The following is a 26627-nucleotide window of genomic DNA, read 5'->3' on the forward strand; positions in this document are numbered from 1 at the left end:
TTTAATTAACATGCAGAGCTACACAACTATTTGAACAAATGCAAGTTAAAAATTTTCCCAAAGCAAACACCTGTATTCTAATTAGTGTTTAATGTATTAAATTTTATCACAGATTTCTCAAGTTTACATGCTAATCTGGATATTTTGGTACAAAAGACAAAGAAAAATACAAGTTTAAGCTTTAAAAAATGTCACTGATATCAGCTTTATTCATGATGCTTAATTTTAATTTAATGTTTTGATTTTAAGTAGGAACAGACAAAAAATTCTGAACCATAAGTAATATTCAGTTACACTGAAAGCAAAAGCAAGAATCTGGTCTATTTTATATGTTAAATCCCTTTGCCAACTGGTATATGGAATCAACAACTGTTTTCTTTATTGTTTTTTTTTTTAATTTTTATTTACTTTTTGAGGGAGAGAGAGAACGAGCGAGCGAGCACGAGCAGAGGAGGGGCAGAGAGAGAGGGAGACACAGAATCTGAAGCAGGCTCCAGGCTCTGAGCTGTCAGCACAGAGCCCGACACGGGGCTCGAACTCACAGATCATGAGATCATGACCTGAGCTGAAGTCGGATGCTCAACAGACTGAGCCACCCAGGTGCCCCGACAACTGTATTCTTTAATTAAAGATCACTAAAAAAGTTTTTGTTACCAACTACTAATATTTTAGAATTCTGGTATGTCAAAATACATGATTCTTAAATCACCTTTGGATAATACACACAAGTAAAATATTTCCTAGACAGAATTATCCTTTTTTTAAAAAATAAATAACCATGTACCATCTTAAAAATAAAACCTCAGATGGCAATGTATTACTCTGAACAATCATTACACGGGCAATGCCTATATACAGGTATTCAGTTTCTCAATGGAAAGCATATCACAAACCAAATACAAATTACTTCAAAAAAAAGTCTGGAAAATAGCTGGTAAAATCTGTGCCGAGAAAAAAGGAAAATTTGCTATTTCAAATGCATCAATAATTTACTTACTATTTTACAAAAAGTTTTTAACAACAAAGAAACCAACTAGTAATGACCAAAATTAATTAACTTTCATTACACTGTTAGCCTTCCACTGAAACTCCTAAGGTTCTGAATGAAATCTTCTATGCAGCAGGGAAATTTAGACCTTGTCAAGTGGATCAAATATTAGATACCTTATTGCTTGTGAGTCAGAGGTGCTAAAGAGGACTGAATATATTACAGTTAAGTAACATTTTGCAAAGAAATCTTTCTAAACTATATTCTATACATTAATGATTTCTTTATAAGCGTTATTAAAGATATTTCACCTTTTCTGAACACCGTTATTACAACTATCAATTATTAAGGAAAAGACAGACTTTTTTCTTTTGCTGTCATGTCACTTCTGCTGTTGATGTTGTTTGTGCATAAAGTCCCTTCTAATTTGGTTTTTCTAAACCTGATAGTTTATATATAATTTTTAAATGCTGGTTAAAGGGCAATAACCTCAAGATGGAACCTATGATTTCCACTGAAGATGAGGAAAGGGAGGTAGCATTTATGGAGTGCCCAGACTCTTTCAAGACATTATTTAATTTTCCTGATAACTCTGTGAGGTAAGTATCATTATACCCAGTTTATAAACAAGGAAGTGAGACAGCAGTTATGTCCCTTTCCTGAGATTACAACCTAATTAAATGGCATTGCCAAGTATCAGAACCCTCGTATGTTTTCTGGTGCTATACGCCAATTTGAGTGTGGCAGCCCTGTGACAGTGGTTTCAATAGCTCAGGGACCATCTAGGCACTTTTCCAAATGGCTAACTTGCTCCAAAGTCTGACCTTCAGATAAAGCTCCTCCTGTACTTGCATTTGGAACTTAGTATCTTTCCATAATTAACAGGGCAGTAAAATCTAAACTCTTTGGCATACACGTGTGCACAGATACATACAAAAATTACATGTTATCTGATCTTGAAGTTTGAAAGCAAATAGCTGGTTAAGAGTTTTACATGTTAACCCCAAATTTTATGAAGTGATGTACACATGAATATACTATATGCCATTTTTCCCTAAGTGAAGGAAGTAAAATTTGGCTGTCATTACAAATTCTAAGATGCTCAGAATAACACATTTTTATAAGATAGAGAATACTCTACCCCTTCCATCCACTGATGGAAAAAAAAGGAGGGGTTTTACCCAAAGAATAGAAAATACTGATTTAGCAAACCCTTAGCTACCATCCTGGGTCAAAACACACTAAAATGAATATTTTAATTTTACCTTTTGCTTTCAAAATAACCCCATAAATTGTATTGATTTGGTTGACCCCTGGGTCTCCCTGCCACTACCCCGAAAGAAAGAGATACTTCATTTCCTTCTTTAAAACTTGTCTCTGGGGGATACTCAACATAAAGTATACTAGAAATGCCAAACAAAAACAGTCATGGCTTACAAAAACTTTTTTAATTAAAAGATGTAAGTTAGGTTTTACCAGAGTTGACAAACCTTTATTAAAGGTTCAAAACTCATTTTTATATCTGCATTAATCATCAACTTAATTTTTCATAATCATATAACCAATATGAAGAATACAAATTTAAATCCCAAACAAGTAGTCTTTCATGAATTCAGGGCATTTATAAAAATTTTACATAAAATATGTATCAGTTGGGAAGAAAGCATTTCATCTAATCAGTGTTCTCATAAAGCCAGTTACCTAAAATAAAATAGAAGCTAGGAACTAAAACTAGGGACCATTTGGATCGTCTTTTCACACGCAAAACAGGAAAACACACTTGGACAGGCGTGCACGCACACACACACACACACACACACACAGGCCTCCAAAACCTGAAAATTATCTGCAGACTCTAGAGGTTAGCTTCTTGTTCCTATTTTGCAACCTTCTGAAAACATTCCACACACCCACCTTCCAAAAAACAACTTTTCTAAAATACGTGTGGTGAGGCTTGACATATATATTAGGTGATTTAAGAAAAGGTAAGGATTCCAAGTAAAAACATTGAGATATCTGATTTAAAGTGGAAAATAATTTATTTATCTTTTGCCATATCAGGACAACAAAGCAGCCCTTTTATATCAGGACTCAATGAAAGGGCATCACAAAACATTAACATAATGTAGTAGCCCATGTTTTCTTTCAGGCACTTTCAAAGGGCATTTCAGACCCACAATATCTTCTACTGAGTGTGCAAGAAAACAGAGCTGCAAAATGATTAGTAAGCAAGATACTAATGTCTCCCTTTTCACTTGAACATTAATTTTCCATGTTTTAGAGATATTCTGAATTTAACATTCAAAGTTATGCAGTATTTAAGTGTTAGGAATCAGCATTATTATCAGCAATCTTGGATTTAATAGCTACTATCAAGCAATTGATTTCTAATGCACACAACATAGTTAGATAGTATATATAAAAGAAGATGGCCTGATTTTTGCCCTCAAATGCACAAAAAGAATTTTCTATTTACCACCTCAAAACAGTCTTTGGCCTTGCTGAATTATTATAGAGCTGTTATATTACTGTGAAGCAAAGTAAGCCTTCAAGTGTCCCTTACTTGATCTCAGAAGGTCAAATTCTCTGTCCAACAGTTCCTCTTCTGTTAACTTGGAGAAATTATCCTCTCCAAAAGGATTCCACCCTGACATATCAGGTGGGTTACTGATGTTCTTCTGACTTGTAACATTTGCAACTGCCTCTTTACCAGCAACTGACCTATAGTAATAAGTAAGAGAGGGAAAGAAGAAAAAAAAACATTAGAATTAAAAATTCTAAAGTGCCCTAGTTCATACTTTCTAAATACTTAGAAAAGCAGATCCTTTTATTATGATGGAGATGGCAGATTAAGGAGACCACCTGGGATCTGAACCACCCCCATGTGTACCCTTGGGCAGGTTCCTTAACCTCTGTCTCAGCTTCTTTATCTGTAAAACAGGAGTAACTATCTACCCCATAAGGTTACTGAGAAGATTAGTTAATACGTATAAAACAAAAAGAACGGTATCTAGAAAAAGAAATCAGCACTCAATAAATATTATGATCATCATAGCAAACAGCCCTAAAGTGACAATCAGTTGCCATGTCAAACAGTATCACTCTAAAATCACTATTGAATATGATCTTATGCCCTGGTTATGTTGAGAACACCACAATAATTTTCCTTTTGACAAAGTCATTCTCTACACAGCTACCAAGAAAAAATGAACTGTTAGGACTGCTTTATGTATTAGCTAGAACTAGATGATGGTTGTTTTCTACTTAATAAATAACTCATGGCATTTAAAGTATCTACATAGCTGGAGCTTGGGACCACTGGTTTTATGAAAGTTATCTAATAGGCCTTTTGGCTTTTAAAAGAAGGTGAGAATGTAAAGATTTTTTAACCTGACAATCCCTTGGTACCCGTCAGTCACCCCAGCCTGGAAATATACCACAGGTACAAGGCAATGTAACAAAGCTGTCACGTCTGTTTCATAATTCAGGTCCAGATATTCTAACATTGGTAACGGAGGGAGAATCTCCATGCATTTCTAAAAAAGTACCTCAAATTTGCAAGCCTTGACTCATCTCCCTAAATACACTCTCCCCTTGGGAGCTTACTTCCACTGCCACCACTCAGATCTTGAAAAGAGAGGGCAAAAGTTGCCCATTTAGTCCCCTAGTCCAAGCCTGTACAGTATAGCTGAGCCAAGAAAGGAATGTGTAAACACTTACTGAAAGCTAAACAAAAACATAGTAATTTACCAACAAGTAGATAGTCTTTTTTAGTAAATATGACTTAGCTATCTTAAAATCAAATATAATTCAGTTTTGAACTCATGGTGGGAATGCATCAACTGCCAATATCTAAGCCTGCCTCCACATGACAGAATCTCATACTAATTCCAAAACTGCCTTCAAGGACTTTCAGAGCCCCTGAAACACAAATCAGAGAGGCTAGAACTCAAACAGAAATAGGCGTTCTCCCTCCTGCCTGCCAATGATCCCTTTGAGAACTTTCTGATTCCCTATCCCTATCCTCCTCTTGATGTTCTTTGGATGATTTCATTGATTCTTCTTGGTAGACTATAAATCAATGAGGCGTGTCACCTTAACCAATGGTTTAAATAGGTGTTAAATACATCTACAAGTTCTTGGACACTCCTCCCTTCAAAGCACAGAATCGAATTACCCTGCCCTTGAATATTGGGTTAGATCTAGTGACTCAATTCCAACAATGAAATATGGCAGAGAAGGACCAGTGTGTCTTCTGAGACTACATCATAAAAGGCATCACAGGTTCTTTCTTGCCCTCTCTTTTGGACCATTTGCTCTTGAACAAACCAGAACAAATAATTCTTTATTCAAAACAGTCTTTGGCTTTGCCAAAAAGAATACTTAAGCAACCTTTTGGAAAGATCCATGTGACAGAGAACGAAGGCCTCCTGCCCTAAGCCATGTTGAGTGAGCCATCTTATGAAAAGATCCTCCAGCACCAGCCAAGCCTTCAGCAGACTGCAACTCCAGGCAAACATCTTAACTGTACCCTCATGAGAGGACCTTCCCTTGACATAAACATAGGGCTAAACCACTCCGAAATTCCTGATCTAAAGAGTGTATGAGATCATAAATGTTTATCATTGTTTTAAAACACTAAATTTGGGGGTAATTTATTATGCAGCAACAACTAATACAACAGGGCAATTTACCATAAAAAGTAAAATAATATATGTGTTGATGTTTATGTCACTATTATTTGAATACATCACCGTAACACTCTCCAATAGCCATACTAAAGATGTATCAACACAATGGAAGAGTAGAAATTTTAGCAGATTAAGTGGTAAAGGAAATAATCATGCTAACCAAGATACTGACCTTTCCCTTTGTCTAAGGAACTACCCGGTTTCTTATCTTCTACTCAAACATCTCTTATACACTTAGAGCCAAACATTTAACCCAATTCTCACCTTCTACTGACCTAGTTATAAGCAGGAATATTTGCTTACAGATGACCTTTTAAATTGTTAAGATATTATACTCAACATATCTTTGGTAAAGATTGATATTAAATGGAAATATTAATGAAGTAACATTAAGGCCCCAAGTGCAACTGGATTGTTCCTCTGGGAAATTAGTGCTCATATTTGCCAAGTATGTAACTGTTTCTACCTATTTAACCATTACCTTTTCCTGCTCCAACCTCCCATCTCCCTCAATACATAATTTCACAGGAGTGGAGTTAAAACGAGTCTTACGCACTTTCACAGATATCCAATTCAATATTTCCCAAACTGGAGTATGCAGAGGATTTTGATGATAAACCAATTTTTTTTTTTCTAAAGTTACACAGAAATTAGGAAAAAAAAAAAATTCCCAAACACATCACACCTGTGATTCTATAAACAGTGTCACTGGAGATGAGATTTAAGTAGGCAACGCTATGTGAGCTACAAGTCATAGCTTTCAGCACCCTGCATGCTTACCTGGGCCTCATGTCTTTAGATACTCATCGCCCTTTATAACTGATCAGTTTAGATAGTACACATGCAATGGAACACTAACAAGAACTTTCTCCTACAGATTTTCAATGTAGGACTCTATTCTCATCAGTGGCAAACCTTTGTTTCCAAAGGTTGGCAATCCTTTAGAATACAAAGTATACGTAATATATATGCTATATATACCCACACTCACACACACGATATAACTGACATTTTTTATGCGCATTAACATCAAAAGTAAAAAAAAATTAATATAAATCTCATCAGTATCTTAAACTAAACAATACTCAGGAGAATATCCTATTTTTAATAAAGAATAAAACTATTCCATTCTTATCCCTAGGGGACTTATTTTTTAGGTATATCTTTTTTGTAAATGTAACAGATTAGTACTTATGTTTCATAGATTTTAGTAGTTTTAATATGTTTAAAATGTTTAATATGATTTGTTTTAATGCTATTATTTGCAATAATGCTATTAATTTATTAGAGACAAAAGTGGTATGTGGTTAAATCAAAAAACTGTAACCAGAGTAGGCAAATAACAAATGGTTTGGCAAATACCAATCTGCATCTTTAAACCAGCCTCTGATCTTATGCCCTGCTCTGCATACTTGTCCTAATTCATGCACCTCAATTTTTAATTTAGGAAAACACTTCAATAAATCCATTTGTTCTCTCTCCCTCTCTCTCTCCCTCTTTCTCTCCTTCTCTCTCTCTCTCTCTCTCTCTCTCTCTCTCACACACACACACACACACACACACACACACACACACACACACACACAGGTTGGGAGGTGTACTACAGCAAACTGTATACTTTATTCCTCTCTTGACATGCTCAGTGATATTTCTCGTGCCCAAATCCTAGCCAAAGCTTGCAGATACCTTTTCCCAGCTAATGATCATATCCTTAAATAGTGTTGTAGGAGAACTTCTTTAGTGTTCCAGTAACCAAAGTTCTAACAACTACTTCCTCCTATGTATCCAGAAATACTGGGAAGTATTCATAATGGCCAAGAGATTTTTTCATTACAAAATCCTGAAGCACTCCCCAATTCAAATCTGAGTTTGAAAACATTTATGTCACTGTTCTTTAGTTTACTGTAATGTTTTCAATATGAATTATCCTGGAAAAATAACTACTAACCAATGTATCTGAATACCAAAATGTACAAGGCTGTAGTAACAATAACCTTATACTTCTTATCTTAAAAAAGAACCAAATGACATGTTACTATTTTTTGTACCTCTTTAAATTAAACCAAATTAGGCAATCTGTGGGTAAATATTATCTAATTAATTCAAAGCAATAATATATAAGGAAAAAAAGCTAAATTAACTTGTCTACAAGAATTACTTTTTTAAAATATTAAAGTAGCTTGTCAGGGTTTTGTTTCTATTTACATTACAAAGAATGTCTTAACATACAAGCCCCTAATTTCCTTAGCTGCTGGATATTGCCTAAGCCTTACCTTGCAAATAGCAATCAGCAGACTTAACTAATGGAAATGCAAGGAAGGATGGGGATGCACAGGGACAGAAAGAGAGGACGTGTAAGACAAAAAGGGGGACTTTGCAGAGACATGGACTCTGGAGTACTTCAGGAGCCACATAGTGACTCCACTCCACATGTACACCCACTTCCACAATAATTTCTTTTGCATTCACCGGGAAAAACACTTGCCTATTGGCACTGTAGGAGGAGTCCGTTATAGTTCCAACCTGAGCTGGAAGTGATGAAGTGTAGGAAACTAAGGCCGGTGAGAACTCTTGAGGGGAGGTAAGATACTCAGGAGACGCCTGTTGCTGAGGCTGCTGATGCTGAGCTAGCATTTGTTGCTGCAAGAAAGCCTGCTGGTACTGCTGCATCTGAAACAAGAAACGCCTGTTACACAAAACAGCACTTGCTCCAGGTCACTAAAGCACAGTCAGCATCGCACCTAGTTACTCTGCTCCTTCCTTTTCACGTTGGCAACAAAATCAGAAGCCTGAAAAACAATTTATATATGAAGGAGCAGCTTGCTACTGGAATACCTCAGCAAGATAAAATAAGTCTATTTAAGAAGCTGTTTAACTACATGTATTATGGTGACTATTTTGCAAAATATACAAATATCAGGTCATTACATTTACCCCCGAAACTTTATACCTCAATTAAAAAAAAAAAAAAAAAAAAAAGCTGTAAAGCCTGGCTCTCTTGGCAGGATTCAAATTCCTCATTTGAATAGTTTAAGAAAAAGACAATGGAGTAGCTTACAGTCACTAGAACAGCAGTTGCTATAAAAAATAAAAAAAAAAAGTCACACTATTCTCTGAAGTAAATGCAATTTTCCTTTTGGTTTCTTTGTTTATTCAACAGATATGTGCCAAATGAAAGAGACATATGACAAAAGATCATGGGAAACAGATCATTTCCTTTATACCATGAGATAAGAGAAAAATACCATCAGTCAGTTACAACGTGCCAAATTCAGGTGCTACAGTTCAAACCAATGTAAAACTGCTTTGGAACACATGAATGGCTTTGTTGAAACTGTGTTGGGCACTTGGGTGGTTCAGTCAGTTAAGGGTCCGACTCTTGATTTCAGCACAGGTCACAATCTCACTGTTCATGAGATCGAGCCCTGTGCCAGGAGAGCCTGCTTGAGATTCTTTTTCTCCCTCTCTCTCTGCTCCTCCCCCCGCAAAAATAAACTTAAAAATAAAAAAATAAAACTAAAAAAAAAAAAAATGTGTTCATTAACCTACTTGGGTTAATTTTGAATAATTAAATTCTGAATAATACCATTTATACTGTGAATTCCAACACTGGAATGTATTCTCAGAAATTTCTACAAATTATGTAACATTTACCATTGCAGGATACTGTGATGCAGAAGGTTGCGGCTGATACACTGAATGCATTAAAAACTGTTGCTGAAGGATCTGTTGCTGCTGCATTGCATGTTGATACTACAATGAAAAAACAAAGAAACTCATCAATATTACTTGTGCATTTTTTGTGCCATAGTTGTTTTTTTTTGTTTTGTTTTGCTTTTTTTTTTTAGTACTGATCTTAACATCATAACTATGGGTACTAGTGGTCCAAATACCAAAGTAAAATAGCTACAGTCAGTAAAGGACTATAACTTACACATGCTTATTGGAATTGGGTTTCAAAAGTATCAATGAAACATAACAGATTCAACTAAAACTATTCCCAGCACAGTTTAAGGATGTTTGGAAGAAAACTAAACCCAAACACATTTACTAATTAATGAAAACCCTAGTTTGTGTCCATGACCCATTATAGTAAATTCCTAATCTCCTCCATCTTCCCTTCAATGATATCTTCTGGCCATCCAATGGCACCGTCTACTTAACTATGTTCCGCTCTGGGTCTATCAGTCAAGACCAGAAGATGAGACATCCATGAGAAGTGCCATGCGTTTAATAGGCTCAAAAACATTTCAGAAAAGATGGAAGGATGATTGTGACAAGTCATTAAATTTGAAATAGTTTAGTGAAACTAGAAATTTGTAGGTCCTAACGAGGCAAAGGGCAGAATAGAACGTAAGGTCATTTTTTCCTATGTCCCTTCCAACGCTAAATGCCACTCATACACACACACGCACACACACACACACACACACACACACACACACACACACACTCTCACCCTGGCCAAAAAAAAAAAAAAAAAAAAGCAAAAAGAACAAAATCCCAAGATAATGTTACTTCTGAAAGCCTAAATTATCACCCTTCCAGTAATAACATTATAAATCTGTTTCTCAACTCAAAATATAACCTGAAAAAGATAACATTCACCACAAACAGCCATGTTTATTCATAATGTCCAATGACTAAACATTTTTGGCTTCATAAAGCCATGATTTCAATCTATTTCAACAGAATATTCTTTTTTTAATGTTATTTTTTTAAGTTTATTTATTTTGAGACAGAGAGAGAGAACATGAGCAGGGGGACAGAGAATCCCAAGCAGGCTTCGTGCTGTCAGCACAGAGTCCGACGCAGGGCTTAAACTCACAAACCATGAGATCAGGACCTGAGCTGAAACCCAGAGTCGGACGCTTAACCGACTGAGTCAGCCAGGTGCCTCTCAAGAGAATATTCTTAAGAATCCCACAGACTGCAACTAAAATAATCAGGAAATTGGGCAAAGTGTTCACTTGGACCCAGAACTGAAGGTGCCCAGTGTATGAAAGGGAACTCCCTGATACTCAACAGCCACATGAATTTCACAACACTACTCCCGTATCCATAGTAACCAAAGAATTACCTGTTGCATGTAGGCATCCTGAAGTAGCTGCTGCTGCTGCTGCTGCTGCTGCTGCTGCTGCTGCTGCTGCTGCTGGTGAGGATGGCGATGCTGTAAATGTAGTTGCTGCAATCTCCAATCTCCCTGTTGTAGCTGCTGAAGTACTCTATGCTGTTGTGGAGGCTGCTGAGGGGGACCCTGACCCAATACAATCTCGGGGCCATTTCCAGGTCTCGGTGCTCCTAAAAAGTGGTTTCCATGTCAAACATAGGTTAACATACTCAAGACTTCAACAAAATGGCTGGATTTCTAAACACTCATTTCAGTAACATTACCAAGGCATTTATATCCTTATTTTGTAACACAGAAACTTCCATATGCATGTAGTCCAAAGGGATTATTTACTGTAATCTTAAGTACAACTCTGCCCAGGTCAACATCTTAGAAACACTTCTTTCATATCTGTCAACACACCAGCCACATCCTTTCTTTCTTGCTTCTCAACTATCACATACACTGGCATAGGTCTGTGTCTTGGCCAATATGATTCTCTCCGTCTACAATGCCACTTGCCACCCACTGCAATTCTTCTTATCCTTCAAAGTTTAGCTCAAATCTCTCTTCCTTGCTCCTTTATCTAATAGTTCCACTCAGTTTATAACATTTCATTCGGTCCTCACATATTGTTTTCATGGCTATTTCCTAACTAGGGTCCCTGGTGGATGGGATGATGACTCATTGATCTGTTAATGCCTTAAGGAATCTTTTTTATAAGAGATGCTCAATAAATACCAGCTTAGTGAATCTATTAATACTGCCTCCTAAATGGATATTTATTTATAAGCTTCATAAATTTTACCCAAGGCAAACCCTATAAATAAACTTTGGAATTATGAGAAAGAGACACACAACATCAAAAAGAAGAAATGTGATATACTATAATTTCTGTAGTCTCTTCCAATGAGTTACCATAAATTCAAATGCAGCTATATATTCCTAAGGGGGAAAAAGAGGAAGAGTGCAAGGAAGGAGAGGAAGATTCTTTTTCACCAATATCTTTAAACTTCCTAGGCCTTAAATATAACACACTTCTATGAAAATAGTTTTGTAACATTCTAATTCTCCCAATTATAAGAAAATGCATGTTGGCTGCAATTATTTTTGAATTTATAAAAATATGCAAAATAAAATTAAAACCATAATTGTACCACACAGACATAACCACCATTAATTAGCCTTTTAAGTGTATTTCTTCCCACTTAGTAGAGTACTGAAAAGTTAAGCTCCTCAGCGTTATTCGTCTTTTAGGACCTTGATGTCTAACCGTAGAACATTATGGCTGTGAGTGAAGCCCAGTCACACCAGCAATCATCATAAAATAACTCACGAGGATCACCTTTCACCTCACAAACTGTGACTTCACGTTAGTGACAGCAAGCTAAAGGAAGTTCCCTGGTTCTCAAGCCAAGGCCACAGAGCACCAGAGAAATCATAAACATCACAGCAATCCTACATGGAAACAATGCTTTCAAGTATATCATTAAATCGTCTTACTATTATTGCCCAGTTTGCAAATGATAAAACTAAGGCTTAGAGAAGTTAAGTGGAATCACCGGTAAAATTAAAGACAAACTATTAAGAAAATATTTACAATATATTTAGCAAAGAACTAATACTCAGAATATAGAAAAATCAAATCTTCAGGGCAATAAAAAAATAAATAAATAAAAGCAAAACAATCTCACAGAAAATTACAAAAGATAATCCAGGAGAAAACAAATGGCCAGTATACTGAAACGTTGTATTAATCAGGAATATTAAAATAAAAACAAAGATATTTCACCTATAAACAGGGAAACATTCTAAAACACCAATACTATCAAGTGTTGGCAAGGATAGGAATCAAAGGACACTCACACTGTTGTTGAGTGTGAATTTTTGAAGTCTTTTTGGATGGCAATCTGACAAATTTTAAATGAGTATACCTTTTAATATCTTCCTCAGAAAAAACACTCTAACATGGAAATCAAAAGAGTCTGTTATAAGGATGTTCACCACAATACTTTTAATAACAACCAATACTGGAAATAACCTAAATGGTTTAATAAGCTATGATACATTCACACTACAGAACATCATCTACCTACTAAAATACACATGATAGATATATATGCACTGATGTGCAAAGCTCTCCTAACTGTAGGAGTTAAAAAAAAAAATCAAATTGCAGAGAACTATGTATGGTAAGAATCTACTTATGCTAAACACAACATAAATCATTTGTATCTATATATGAACATGCAAAAACATAAAAAAGGACCCTGAGAAAGCATACTAACCTATTGCTAGTTTACTCTACAGAAAAAATAATGGAGACTTTTACATTTTTCCCCGAAAACTACTGTGAATATTTTAAAAGAATATATTTAAGTGTTTCTTAATATATATATATAATATATATATTATATATATACATATATATATTCTTGTATATATATATTATATATATATACATATATATTTATATATAATATATATATGTTATATATATATTCTTGTATAATATTTAATGGGGGGAAAAGTTAAAAGATGCACATATGGGGGGGAAGGAGTATTATTTTTCCAACTTAAGCTGGAAGCATGACAAAAAGAAATGCTGTCCCTGCTATAGGAGCAGGCCCGACCCTCACAGCTAGACTTGGTGTTCTCCTAATAAACAACAATTTCACAGAACACTAACATCAGACAAGGCTTCCTGTGACCATGTAGATCAGGACAAGGGGACCGAATCCTGACAAAATCAGAAACAACCACAAAAATGACCAAACCTCTCCCTGTCCTGGTGAACAGAGCTGACTACTGCTTCTATCTAGCTGGAACTTTAGCTCCCCTCCTTCTAGAGAAGTAAGATTTATTAAGATACCTAATTACATCATACCCCCGGCTTCCTGACAGCATTCAATCCAGAGCAAAGCCCCACCTTCTTCAAGCTTCCCCCAGAATTACCTAAAACAAGCCCAAATCCTTCAATAAGTCTTTTCAAGCTCCATCTTACTGAGACACCCCCACAGATTCCCATGATATGTGAGTAATAAACCAAATTTATTCAAATACAAGTGTGTTCTAAGTGGTCTTTGGCTGGAGGGCATTGATACATCATAGAGAAGACTAGTAGATCTCGAACCCAAAATGGTAAAAAAAACAAAAAAAAAAACAAAAACACTAAATGCTTACTATGAAACAGAAACTTCCAGATAGCACACACCTTGTCATTTATTCTTTATAACAGGAAAAATAGGTGTTATTCCCATTTTACAGAAGAGAACAGTGAGGCTAAGAAACAGACACAAAAGGCTTCAACTTCCCCTAATTTCTCTTTTCCATGGAACAATCCTCCATCTGAGTGACATGACAGGAGTAAGCAGCAACGTGTCAGGTAACATTAACATTATCTTCCCTGAATATACACCTAACAGTAATAGTGGTAGCTAATATTTAACATTTCGTAAGGACAGGGGATTATATTAAGCAGTTATTTAATCCTCACAGCAATCCTATCAAATAGGTACCAAAATTTTTATAACATATATTACTAAGAAATGGGAAAAACAGAACTCAAATTCAGGTTCATGAGACTCAAACTGGTGGGCTCTTAACCATTAGAGCATACCAATTGAAAACATCTTAAATGAAAACATTTTAACATTAAAACAAAATAGCTAAATCACAAAATAAAATGCAAAGCAGGGTTTTCTTAAGATGGGGCTTCAAGTTATATCCCCAGACGCATGAGAGAACAAGTTTACTAGCTAATATTAGGGATATTTTCTTGAGGAAAAAATTTCTTTAGGTACTACACTGCACCATAATGCTTTGAGGATGTTTTAGATTAGAAAAACAAATCTCAAAATCAGATGAGAAGACAGGTTTCTGTGTCGTAATGTCCACACGACCTAAGCTAGATGCCTCTGCCAAGGTTCTAGATGCAGTGGAAAGACATATAACTTTTTAAGGCTAAAGTTTCAACTTCCTCCTTTCCAATACAATACAGAATTTTCCATACTCTTAGAACTTTATTATCAACCTCAAACCCTACTAGCTGATGACTCTATGGATAAGCAAGTTGAAAGCATTTTATACCATACTTCTATATTACCAGTATGTTACTACTTTTGCCTACAACTTTAGGAAAAACTAGTTGAGTTTATCAGACATCAGTAGAAAGTTTCTTAAAGCATTAAGTTATATGCTTCACAATAGTAAGTTTGCCAATAATTTATATTCTTAGGAATATCAAGCCATAAGATTTAAGCTAACTGTAAAGGTGACAAGGTTGGCAGGGCTGCTATTACCTTTTGGTCTGTGGCCACCGAATTCACCAGGAACAGGGACTTTAACAGGTGTTGCTGAACTCTGAATGGTCAGCACACTGGGAGTGGCAGTAGTAGAGTTGGCCTTTGGTCTTTGTCTTGGTGCAATTGAGGTTTCTGTTGGTCCAATGGTATCTGTTATTCTACAACAGAAAAATACACAATTCATTCTAAATAGTGGCATTATTTCTAATTTACTATTTGTCCTACAAAGCATCTATTTCAACAGATGCATTTTAATTATTACTGATGATATTAGTCCTCTCGGCCTCTTCCTGTCTCATTCCCAAGTATTAAATGTTTAATAAAGATAGGAAAGTAAATAAAATAAACCTAGCCATTTTCCTTAACTCAGTATGCTACCACTCACAGTCTGCCACTGAAGCTGGTAGATAAAGAATATAGGATTGCTCTTAAGGAAATGAAGTAACAGACACAAACATAAACCTTCTCATAAGGTTCTGGACCAAATCAAGAGCCAGCTCTGTGCACCAGTCAGAAAAATAAAAACAAGATACAAACAACAGCCTCCCTTACCTTAGGCTCTAGGCCCAAGAACAAAAAGATGGCGCTCTAGGGCATGTGAAGCAGAAAGGGGCCCAAATTTTCAGCAGGTGGAGCCATCTGCTCACATTCAACTTCTTGGATCTTTATGCTTTACTTAACAACAATGAATAGAAATCATATAAAACTCTTCCCACTAGGACTTAGTTTAGGCCACAGACACAGGAGGTCAAAGTGGTAAGCATAGGTTTGAAAACAAGAGACACTAAAAGACACAGACATTTTCTTTTCCAAAAAAAATTTTTTTAAAAGCCAGGGAAAATCTTTAACTTATATATTTATCAACTTATTTTTTTCCATAAATTCAGTACAAAACTTCAAGTACTTTTTAATAGAGTTATTGATTTACTTTTCAACATGATTGACATAAAATCTCTTCACCAAGTTCCCTGAGCACATTTTCAAATGATTTGGTACTTAAAAGTTTGCATACATGATTTATCAAATATGTATCTGCTGCATGCATTTGGAGAAAGTCCTATGTACAATAACTGTACATCTACAGTTATTTCTTATATCTGTATGTGCCACAAGAGGGAGCCCTCTCAACGATCTTTCTAAAAAGAAGTGAATTTGAATCAAAAGATTGTGGAAAATAGTAGAAATACATTATATGTGTGTTGTTTTCTAAAAATAACATTTATGTTTTAGATGGGATGGGTTATGGTACAAGTTACAGGAAAACTGAACTAAAAGGCAATAAAGTTTTATATATATGTGTATATACACATATATGTGTATATGTATGTATATACACATATATATATGTGTATATACACATATATATAAAACCAGTTATATCTCATTTTAATGATAATCAAGTATTTATTGAGTTCAAATTACGGATACGGCACTAAAACCAATGCTGAACTCTCTAAATTCAAGTAATCTGGGGACTGTATATTCTACACTATCTTTCTATCTGTCTATCCATTCTTTATTAAGATAGTAGAGGCCAGGCCTTACCCTGCCGTGTTCCTGTTAGAAACTGCTCTATAGAGATTCACAACATATATGAGCATAGCAAACTTCCAAAAAGCAAATTAAAAGGTCTGCAGATTTTAGTCTACTGCTGCCTAATTTTACCCATGTACCAACATCTATCGTACGATTACTGCTATCCAGCAAACATGGCACAATACCCAGTCTTCAAAGAATTTACAGTATACCTAGGAAGATATGACACATGTTCATCAACATACAGTAAAATAGAAGTCAGTAAATATAACTAGTGCCAAGCTAGTACTGTCAAGAGTTTCACAGAGGAATAATTCCACCTTTTTACCTAATTTGCCTAGAAAGGCTTCAGGTAGGCACTGGAGAATAAAAAATAAATATGCTTTCATTAGACAGTGAAAAAGAAATGAAGCATTCTGTATGAAGCAATGGGAAGAAAATGCCTGGGCAGATTAGGCAATAGGAAAACACAAACGTGACTAAAAGGAAAGACTGAGTAATCATTAGTATCAACACTACTGTGCAGCCTCATCTGCAGTATTACAATAGACAAAGCTGTTTTCTCTGCTTCCTTTCTTTTCCTCCTCCTTCCTATCACCTGAGCAATCTTCCTAAAACACACACTCTCTCCTCTTAAAATACTTCAGTGTTTCCATCTGGCAGGACAGTGATTCTCAACTTTTCCACTTTTAGATGCAAGTCACAGAAGTCTCACATGTTTAACAGTCCCAAGAGCAGGTGCAGGTTTCAGGGAAATAGAAAGGGGCTTTTAAGAAGTAAAGCAAAACATGCCACATAGTAAAGGCCGGGCAGATCGACAGTATTCATAAAAGCTCTAAAACACGTAAATAATGGTATTTAAAGATTTCTCCAATCACCCCTCCCCATTGATAAGCCTTTGACATGAAAAAGACTATGTTTTAGACACATTTAAACTTTTTCGAGTTCTTTACTGATTATATCAATAAAGAGTAAATTTATATTATTGACCAATAAGCACCAAGGAACCTAATTTTTAATGTCAGGTACGGATTTGACATAATATGAATAGTACTGTGAATTTTAGCTGCATTAACTATTTCATTAGCTTATAATTGTATAGCTATGACTTGTGTCATGGTGAAAAGATATTCAAAACATCATTCTTGTTCAGTTGAGTCATGTTTTTTTAAAAATCTATATCTGCTTTCTTACAGATTTCATCATTGACAAAATAATTATTAAAAACACACCAATAAAATAAAATTGAACTGACAAGTCCTACAATAGTCCATAATTGCCACTCAACTGTAACAGCAGCTGCCAACTACAGCTACGTCATAGATAAGACAGTCACAGTGAATTCGTGCAAGTTAGATGCAACTTTACTCTTTCATCTCTTACTCAAAAGAGTATTTTAAATTCAAGTAAATGAAGATTTTTTTAGAGTGATGGTATATTTTTTTAAACGAAGTCATTCACAAATGATACCTTAATTTCTAAATAGCAAATTATTTTTTATTACTTATTTATTATTATAACACATCTAAGAGCAAAGTCACAAATCGTAGAACTGACTGCCAGTTGAAAATTCACTGGCTTAAAGGCCAAAGTCCAAATTTCTGAGCATAACATATAAACAAAGTTGTTCATGACTGGCATCTACCTACCATTTCCCACTCCTCTCATCTATGTCCCCTCACACTCCAGCCTTGCAGTTTCACAAAGGCCATTCTTCTTGCCTGAAGTGCCTGCCTGTTACAGTTTCACTCCCCATCACTCCAGGTGACTGACTACTCATCCCTTAAGGAAAAGTTAAGGCAAAAGGAATCTTTCTGTCCTTCTGTTTTCTCTGCTCCCAGCTTTCCCTTCCTCCACTCTTAGTTGCCTGGTATCTATCAGGTTGTAACTCTTTTCTTGTCTGTCTTCATTAGAATGTGAGCTCCTTGAGAATAAACACTGCTCCTTTTTCTTTGTGGTTTACAGTATCTATATCTAGCATATAACAACAGGTACATAATAAATATACTTTATGTATTTCAGTCAAATGAAATCTTTGCATGAGTAAAATACAGTACCAAAAAAGCTGTGACCAAGAAATGTCCCCAACTGCAATATTATACCTGTCTGATAATCTAAAATATAATCCTGTTTATTAAGTTTTAAACTCAAAGAAGCAAGAAAAAAAATCAATCATTAATTCAATCATTGATCAGATACACATCTTAACATACATAACACAAGTCAAACTTATCAGTACAGTGAATAACTATTAACGATAATTTAAAACTTCTTTACCAGTCTTACAAGTACTATAGCCGTTCATTATAAATTATACATAGTAATACATATTTTAAATATGTATTAGAATATATAAAATCGATTACAAATTTAGAATATTCTAAAACAGTTGCCTGTTTTTCTTTCCTTAAAAACAAATCATACCAGCTACAAACACAAAACATAAAATTTCATGAATTAGAGTTCCCATGTGATGAAATAATGATAACCCCCAAAATGATCCAATGTAACATCACTAGCTGCGTAACCACTTCTTAATTGCTAAGGGTGAGCAGTTCAAGTGAGATTGATGTCAAACTCCGTCCCTAAAGTAAGAAAACTTCTTTTGTACTTGTTATCTAAGCTCCTCATCACATGCAGTAAGGAACACACATTTTTTTTGTGTATAAGCGAAAATGATATTTAATCAATGACACTTGCTAGAATTAAACATCAGAACTATCCCCTTTTTTAAAAAATGCCTTTTCAAATCTCAGCACAGCTTTGCCTACCTGGCTTTTATTTGGCTTTTCCTAGAAGCTGCTTCACTAGCAGTCATCGGTTCAGGAAGAGCTGAAGGAATAGAAGAATTCTTCGAAGAAAAAAATAAAACTTTTCATTTTGGTTTTCATTTCAATTGCAGAAAGTTTTATTTAAATGCTATAGATACACTCTTAAGCTTAAAAAGTACTGTCTGTGAAATACTTTCACCTCAGATACCTACAAAATATTCACATATATTTGCCAGATCTAATCTGCAAATACCACTTCATTCTACACAAATGTCACTTTCAATATTCATGTTCCACAGAATCCCTTGGAAAATAAACAGAACATCATCATATATCCACTTTACAAATAGGTAAATATTGGATAAAAAGAAGGATTATATTACATTTGTAAATCAATGACTATTTTCCAAATGACTTTGGAAAAGGCAGCAAACACCAAGCATATGAGTAAAGTGCTATTTCTATATACTGCAGATAATTTGCATGACACTGCTTGTAAAAAGTCTAGAAAACAAGAGCAGAAGACTTGTTTACGCTCTATAGAACGTTTGTCTTACAGTAGGCACCCAAATGCATATTTGCTGAATGAAAAACTAAAAATCCAGTTAAATGTCAAATGAATTTACTTTCATGACTATAATATTAGACCTGCCTGATTTTCAGCATCAACAGAGAATATATTACAGTGAGACTTAAAAACAAAAAAAAAAAAATAGTATCAACTTCCTTATTTTTCTAGTGGGATGGACTAAGTTTTACATACCGAGACATCTATAAGAACAAGAGCCAGAATGATCTTTACAAAGTTGAGAATGGCTTAAAATTAGTGATGGGTTTAGACTTTTATTAAAAATTAGCAAAGACTTGCCACATACAGTTAATCTGACATAGTTAGGTATACTATGCAGACTGAATATAATTCAAAACCTCTAAATAGTATTTATTAGCTATTATCAACTCATCACCTTCCATGGACTTGGCACAGGGTTTTACATTTACTATTTGTGATCCTAATAATTATTACTTTGATGGAAAAAGAAATAGACATTAAGTAACTTCCCAAAATATACAAAATCAGTCACTGATAAAGACAGATCTGAACCCAAGTCTCTACATTTACAATACCTATGCTCTCTACACCAAAGGTAACCAAACTTATTTCAGTTTACCCAGTGCTTAGTGTCTCAGCAAGTTTTCATGACCCTCTCCAACTAAAGATCTAATAGTTCTGTTTATTTAAATGATAGGCCCAAACAACTTAATAATATTAATTTGTGCTGTGTCAAACAGATGTCACTGTGTGTCCCTCAAAAGGAAAAATATCCTGCTGTGCCCCAAGTCTGCAGTAGCTCCCCGGGGCACGTCAATACACAGTTTCTGGCAATTATGACTTTTTGTCAAAAATACTAATCACAAACACACTATCGGACCACTTGTCATGAAATAATTGTCACTTGTCATGAAATAATTTCACTTGTCATGAAATAATTCTGTAAGTATATGTATTTATATGTATATATCTATCTATATGGGATTTTAAATTCATATCCTACTTGAAAAACTACTTACATTGATGTTGGAGACTGGACAATCCTTTTTGGCAAATTTAAATGCAAAATAGGACACTTGAAATATGTCAGGTCTATGTTCTGGATCTGGTTCAAGCATGAACCCTGTAAGAACAGATTAAAATGTTAAGAAGTTTCACTGAACACACAGAAGCTATTTAGGGGCATGTTAAAAGAGTACAAGGTATATACATATATTTTTTCCATTCTAAGATCAGTGATTCTAGTAAAGTTTGTTAATGTTATAGAAAATATAGAAATTGTTATTTTAGACATGAATAAATGTTAATATTCTTCTCACGAAGTGACACAAAACATGAGTTTTGTGAACTGAGGAATTATTCAAGAAAGTTCCAAAGCCACAGTACAAGTCCTTATTGTCATTATTATCTAAAATACCTCTCCTAACTTTCAAAGGATCCTGAATCAAAGAGAAAAAATGTAAGTTGTGTGCATTATAATCTATTTAACAAAAGTAGTTCAGGGTTGACAATATAGTTTTCCGAGAACATTCTTTCTTCCCATAGTGATGCTAACAATATTCACCACATTTCTTATTTCTGCATGCTATTCACATCATGTTCAGAAGTATGAGCAGAGTTTTAAGGCTCTATTATAAGCAGATTTCACACCAGCCTCACAGCACTGCTTGAAATACCTGACCTTTTGTCTAACCAAAACGATCTTTTTTTCTAATGAAATGACCACTTGACTATTTCTTGGGTGACTTTTTAATTCACAAGTTCGCAAGAAGGCTGACATTTATACTCGATTCTATAACTGAGAAATTCGTATTTTGTTAAAACACCTCCATGTTCTAACTCTGTTTCACTGATTAACTCTAAATTCTTATAATGTTCAAATCATTTTTAAATCTATTTGGAATATATGTATAGCATCAATTAGATCTGAGATTTGCTAATAAAATTATAAATAGAAAAATCTAACTATATAAATGACTAAACTAAAATTAGAAATCAAAATGAATTAAATCGTCCTTTCAAATTTAAGCAACATTTGAACAATGTGTAATACATCTGCAACAGCATGATCAGCATGGGTTAAAAACACAGTTGTGTAGAAAATGACACTAACCACAAACTTAGAAATTGATTTAGGAAATTCTAAACCCTGTTTTAAAAATACTCTGCACATAACTTGATTTTATATGCTTAAAAAGGCTAACATATATCACTTATAAAATTGACTTTTTATTATTTTATCACCAGTGTTAGATGGAAATAACCAAAAATATTTACTATTAGTTTGTCTTTAACTTCATTCCAGAAAGGATTTGGGAAATCTACAGTTTATTTTATCCTCCAAAATTATATTTGTTCTTGATACCAACAAACGTTAAATATTTTAAAAGTATAATAGTACATGATATGAAAATAAATTTAAACACTTTTAACAATAAATGCTTATTCATATAATTTTTAAAAACCAAACAAATCACAAGAAACCTGCCAAATTCACAAACTTACTCTGTTTTTCTATTCTAACAATTATTTCACTTTTAAAATCTAATCTCAACTGTAGCAAATTATAATATTTATATTTATATAAATATATAATAGACCTGAAAAGGCATAAAAAACTATAAGATTTTTTAAATATATGAGAAAATTAAAACTAACAGAAAAGTAACAGCTGAGGGCCCCTCACCTCCCAAAAAAACCTAGGATAATGATGTCAGTAAAGAAACTGTATATGATTTTGTCCTATAAATGTAGGCCAAAAATTTAGCTCTCTACTTTATAGCTGTCAGAACAAATAGAGCAACATGATCCATTACAAGAATCACAGTATACTTAGTACGAAAACAAACCAGGTACTAAGAAAAAGCACTATTCCTGATATTGAAAGCAAAAAGTAAATTCTCCTTGGAGTCTTTATAAAAAAGGCTCACAGAGTGAACAATATCCTTAAGAAATCGCAGTGAGTGACAAAGGGCCATTCCTTCCATGATGATCAGTGACATAACACCTAACTGCATTTCAGCACAAGAAAATCTATGAAAGCAAAGAAAAGTATGACACAAGAATATACTTTTCTGGCCTGACTTAATCTAGGAAAATCTTTTCAAGTATCTAGAATAGAAAAGAATGATCCTTCAGGCAATCCTATATATAGTTTCTTTCTTAGTAATGAAAAGCAAGGGAAAATAAATTTGAGATTTCATGTTCTCTAACCAGTGTCTTTATAGGTAACTCTCCCAAGTTAGGCACTGCACAACATCCCCTAATTATTAGGTAACCAAGCTGTGAGTAACCAAGCTGATATCATTTTATAAGCAAACAAAAGGACATCTAACACCTGGCTCATGTTTTCATGTAGGACTACATCTACTAAAGTCAGTTTAAGTTTGTTAACTGTACTGATCCCATTCATGGTACATAAAATCAGTTTAAACGGTCATGACTATCATTTATTTTAATAAAATAGAATATAAAATATTAGAGTGCATTAATATGGTAAGTATAAGCAATGTTTCATGAAACCTGTTTTTTTTGTGTGTGTGTTTGTGTGCGCGTGTGTGTATGTGTATGAGGTCATAACTAAAATGTAATTTTTACTATGGATCTCAGTTTGAAAACCACTGTACTAGTGACCTCTCTCTCTACTTTATAACTCATTCCTCTCCAAGAAAAAGACAGTAAGTTGTCTAATTGTTAGATAAGAAAAAAGAAATAAGCACCCACATTCATCAATCTCTGATACTCTTTCTTTCAGAACGATTCTCAGGACATGTTATATTCTCTCTGCAACCATGTTTTGTAAATGGCGTGCTTCTTGGGAGGAAGTCTATGGCTTTCCAGCATTGCCTATCACTAGGTGTAAGTAAATTTGGGGATTGAATACAGATTAACAGGTCCATTTGCCTTCAGATCTAAATTTCATTCTGCAATCTGCTTTATTAGTACTGATGTTGACACTTTTACCTGATGAACTCCTGTGTCCTATCTCTGACTTGATTCTAATTCAAAGTATAAGAAGACTGAAATCCATAGGTAGAACATGGCTATATTTTTATCTCTGAACATTTTTATATTAGATATTATCAGCCATTTAAAAAGAAAAATATCAATAAGGCATCTTTAAGCATTTAATTTAAATAATATAATTTCCCAAACTGTCCAAGAGAATGGGTTGCAAAATGTACTCCTGGATTACTGAATGATATAATCTGGAGTAGAGAGGTATCAGCTCTAATCTAGCTAAACAATGAGGCATATCTACTAAGAATGACAACTTCAGTTTTTTAAGTAATTTATCCATTTTCTCTCACAATAATTAAACCTCAAGTGTAGTGTTTTAGTAACTCCTACTTCAAAGACAACAAAACCATACCATCTACAAATATATAATCCTGAAATGATTGATTAAGAAATATATGTGTCTAGTTCATCCAAAAGTTAATCAAGTGTTTGAGTTCAAAAAAAAAGGGGAGGGGGGCAGAGAAGTTAGAATACACCCTTGTTTACTCAATTTAAAGTGATCATGTGAATCATCATGGAACATTCCCACTGACCTTGATTCTACTGAAAATATAAGATCAACTTTTAAAATATTAGCCACATGGAAATGAAAGGCTATTTCTCTGTTCCTCTTAATTGCATGACTCTATTGATACAAACACTACTAACACACCCTGAGAACACAAAATAGTCCGAGCACTGAAGGTAGTGTATGATCAAACCACCACAGTATTTCCAACTGGAGTATCAGACAAAAAACACTTGCCCAAGGCAGCTGAAATAGTTATGTTTATAACAAACTTTGTGCAGGGAGGTACAACATCTATGCATATTCCAACAAAAAGCACAACTGATGGAGCAGCAGTGGCCGCTGCTGTAGCACTAACCAAGTTAAAGTACGGTTTCACCAAAGACTCAACCCAAAAATTAAATAAAGTCATTCCCGTTCAAGTTATACAAAATGATAGATCCACACCTGGACCTAAGTAAAAGTTAAACCAGCCTCTCCAACAGCTCAACAAATTTAACAGGAAAATACTTTGGACAGAAGTCTCAAAAGAATTTATCTGCTTAAAATCTTGCTCAATTGTTCTCCTTTCATAAAGACACTTTTTCTCTCCCAAAGACTTCTATTTACTACGCTTATAGTAAAAAAGCTAAAAAGAGAAACACCCACTCTGATTGTACAACAAAAATACTCTAAGCATTAACTTGTTATTTTTATCTGTTAACCTATGGAGATTATCACAGAGCTTCCTCAACTTACATGGGGTTACATCCCAATAAACCCAATGTAAATTAAAAATACTGTAGGTCAAAAATGTAATACATTTAATTAATACATTTAATACACCTAACCTACTGAACATAACTTAGCCTAGCCAACCTTAGACATGCTCAGAACACTTACGTTAGCCTGCAGTTGGGCAAAATCAGCTAACACAAAGCCTATTTTGTAATAAAGTGTTGAATATCTCATGTAATTTATCAAATACTGTACTGAAAGGGAAAAACAAAATGAATGTATGGGCACAGAATGCTAGAAAGTGTCATCGTCACCCCCGTGGTCACGCGGCTGAGTGGAAGCTGCAGCTCAATGCTGCTGTCCAGCATCATGAGAGCAATGCAACACATCTCACTAGTTGGCAAAAGATGAAAATTCAAAAATCGAAGTATGGTTTCTACTGAAATGGTATCACACCCATTGTAAAATTCAAAAACCAGAAGCTGAATCATCATAAAACCAGGGACCAAGTGCATTAGAAACTTCTATGTTAGGAATATAGGTCCTACATAATTTATTCTATGGAGTGCTAAAATGAAACTAAATTTAACAGCCAATAACTGTGAACTGTGTTCAATCATAACTGAAACACTAAATGGCACTATAAATATACCAGGATAGTATATTTGGGATAGTCCTGGTAGCTGTCCCTAGAAGTCACTGATCAGAGCCCTCTTTCTATATCTGCCAGAGCAGTAACTCAGGGGCAATGACTGGAAATCTCCAAGAAACTCCTATCTTAATCTTTCATTTCTTTCCAAAGGTACATTAAAATGTCTGAGATTATTTTCAAAAATAATATAGAAGAGTGGGTAAGGCCATACATGAAAAAAAGATTGACTGTGAGTTCTTAATCACTGAAGTTGTATAACAAGTACATGATAATTCACTGAACTGTTCGGTCTTTATTTGTATATTTTTTATTTCCATAATAAACTTTAGGTGTATTAAAAACAAGCAAGAAAGTTACTGTTTCCCCACAGAAAATAGGTATTAAAATAAATTTATTTATTATTAAAATGATCAGAAGTAACAAGTCTTAGTATGGATGTGGAGAAAAGGAAAGCCTTGGACAATGTTAGCGTGCAAACTGGCGTAGCCACTGTGGTAAAGAGTACTGGAGGTCCCTCCAAAAGTTAATATTAGAACTACCATATGACCCAGTGACTCCACTTCTGGATATTTATCCAAAGAAAACAAAAAGAGCTTAAAAAGGTATCTGCACCCCCATATTCAGTGCGGCATTATTCATAATAGCAAAGGCATAGAAGCAACCTAAGTTTCCACTGATGGGTCAATAAATATCACACACACACACACACACACACACACACACACACACACACACAAGAATACTATTTGGCCATTAAAAAGGAAGGAAATCTTGCCATGT

At 34.6% G+C, this 26627-nt stretch overlaps 1 protein-coding gene across 4 annotated transcripts in view; it reads right to left on the bottom strand.

Moving 5' to 3' along the window:
* The window catches only part of BMP2K (BMP2 inducible kinase), a 128647-nt gene that overhangs the window by 22541 nt on the left and 79479 nt on the right, over positions 1-26627 (bottom strand). For all 4 annotated transcript variants that reach the window (XM_042984321.1, XM_042984319.1, XM_042984320.1 and 1 more), the window contains 7 exons: positions 20970-21073; positions 19401-19480; positions 15091-15251; positions 10760-10980; positions 9334-9432; positions 8165-8349; positions 3552-3709 (listed from right to left, as the gene is read on the bottom strand). In XM_042984321.1, coding sequence (XP_042840255.1) covers positions 3552-3709; positions 8165-8349; positions 9334-9432; positions 10760-10980; positions 15091-15251; positions 19401-19480; positions 20970-21073 — 1008 coding nt within the window. The remainder of the gene's footprint in view (positions 1-3551; positions 3710-8164; positions 8350-9333; positions 9433-10759; positions 10981-15090; positions 15252-19400; positions 19481-20969; positions 21074-26627) is intronic.

This window comes from Panthera tigris, chromosome B1 (genome assembly GCF_018350195.1).
Source record: "Panthera tigris isolate Pti1 chromosome B1, P.tigris_Pti1_mat1.1, whole genome shotgun sequence".
Classification (NCBI taxonomy): Eukaryota; Metazoa; Chordata; class Mammalia; order Carnivora; family Felidae; genus Panthera; species Panthera tigris.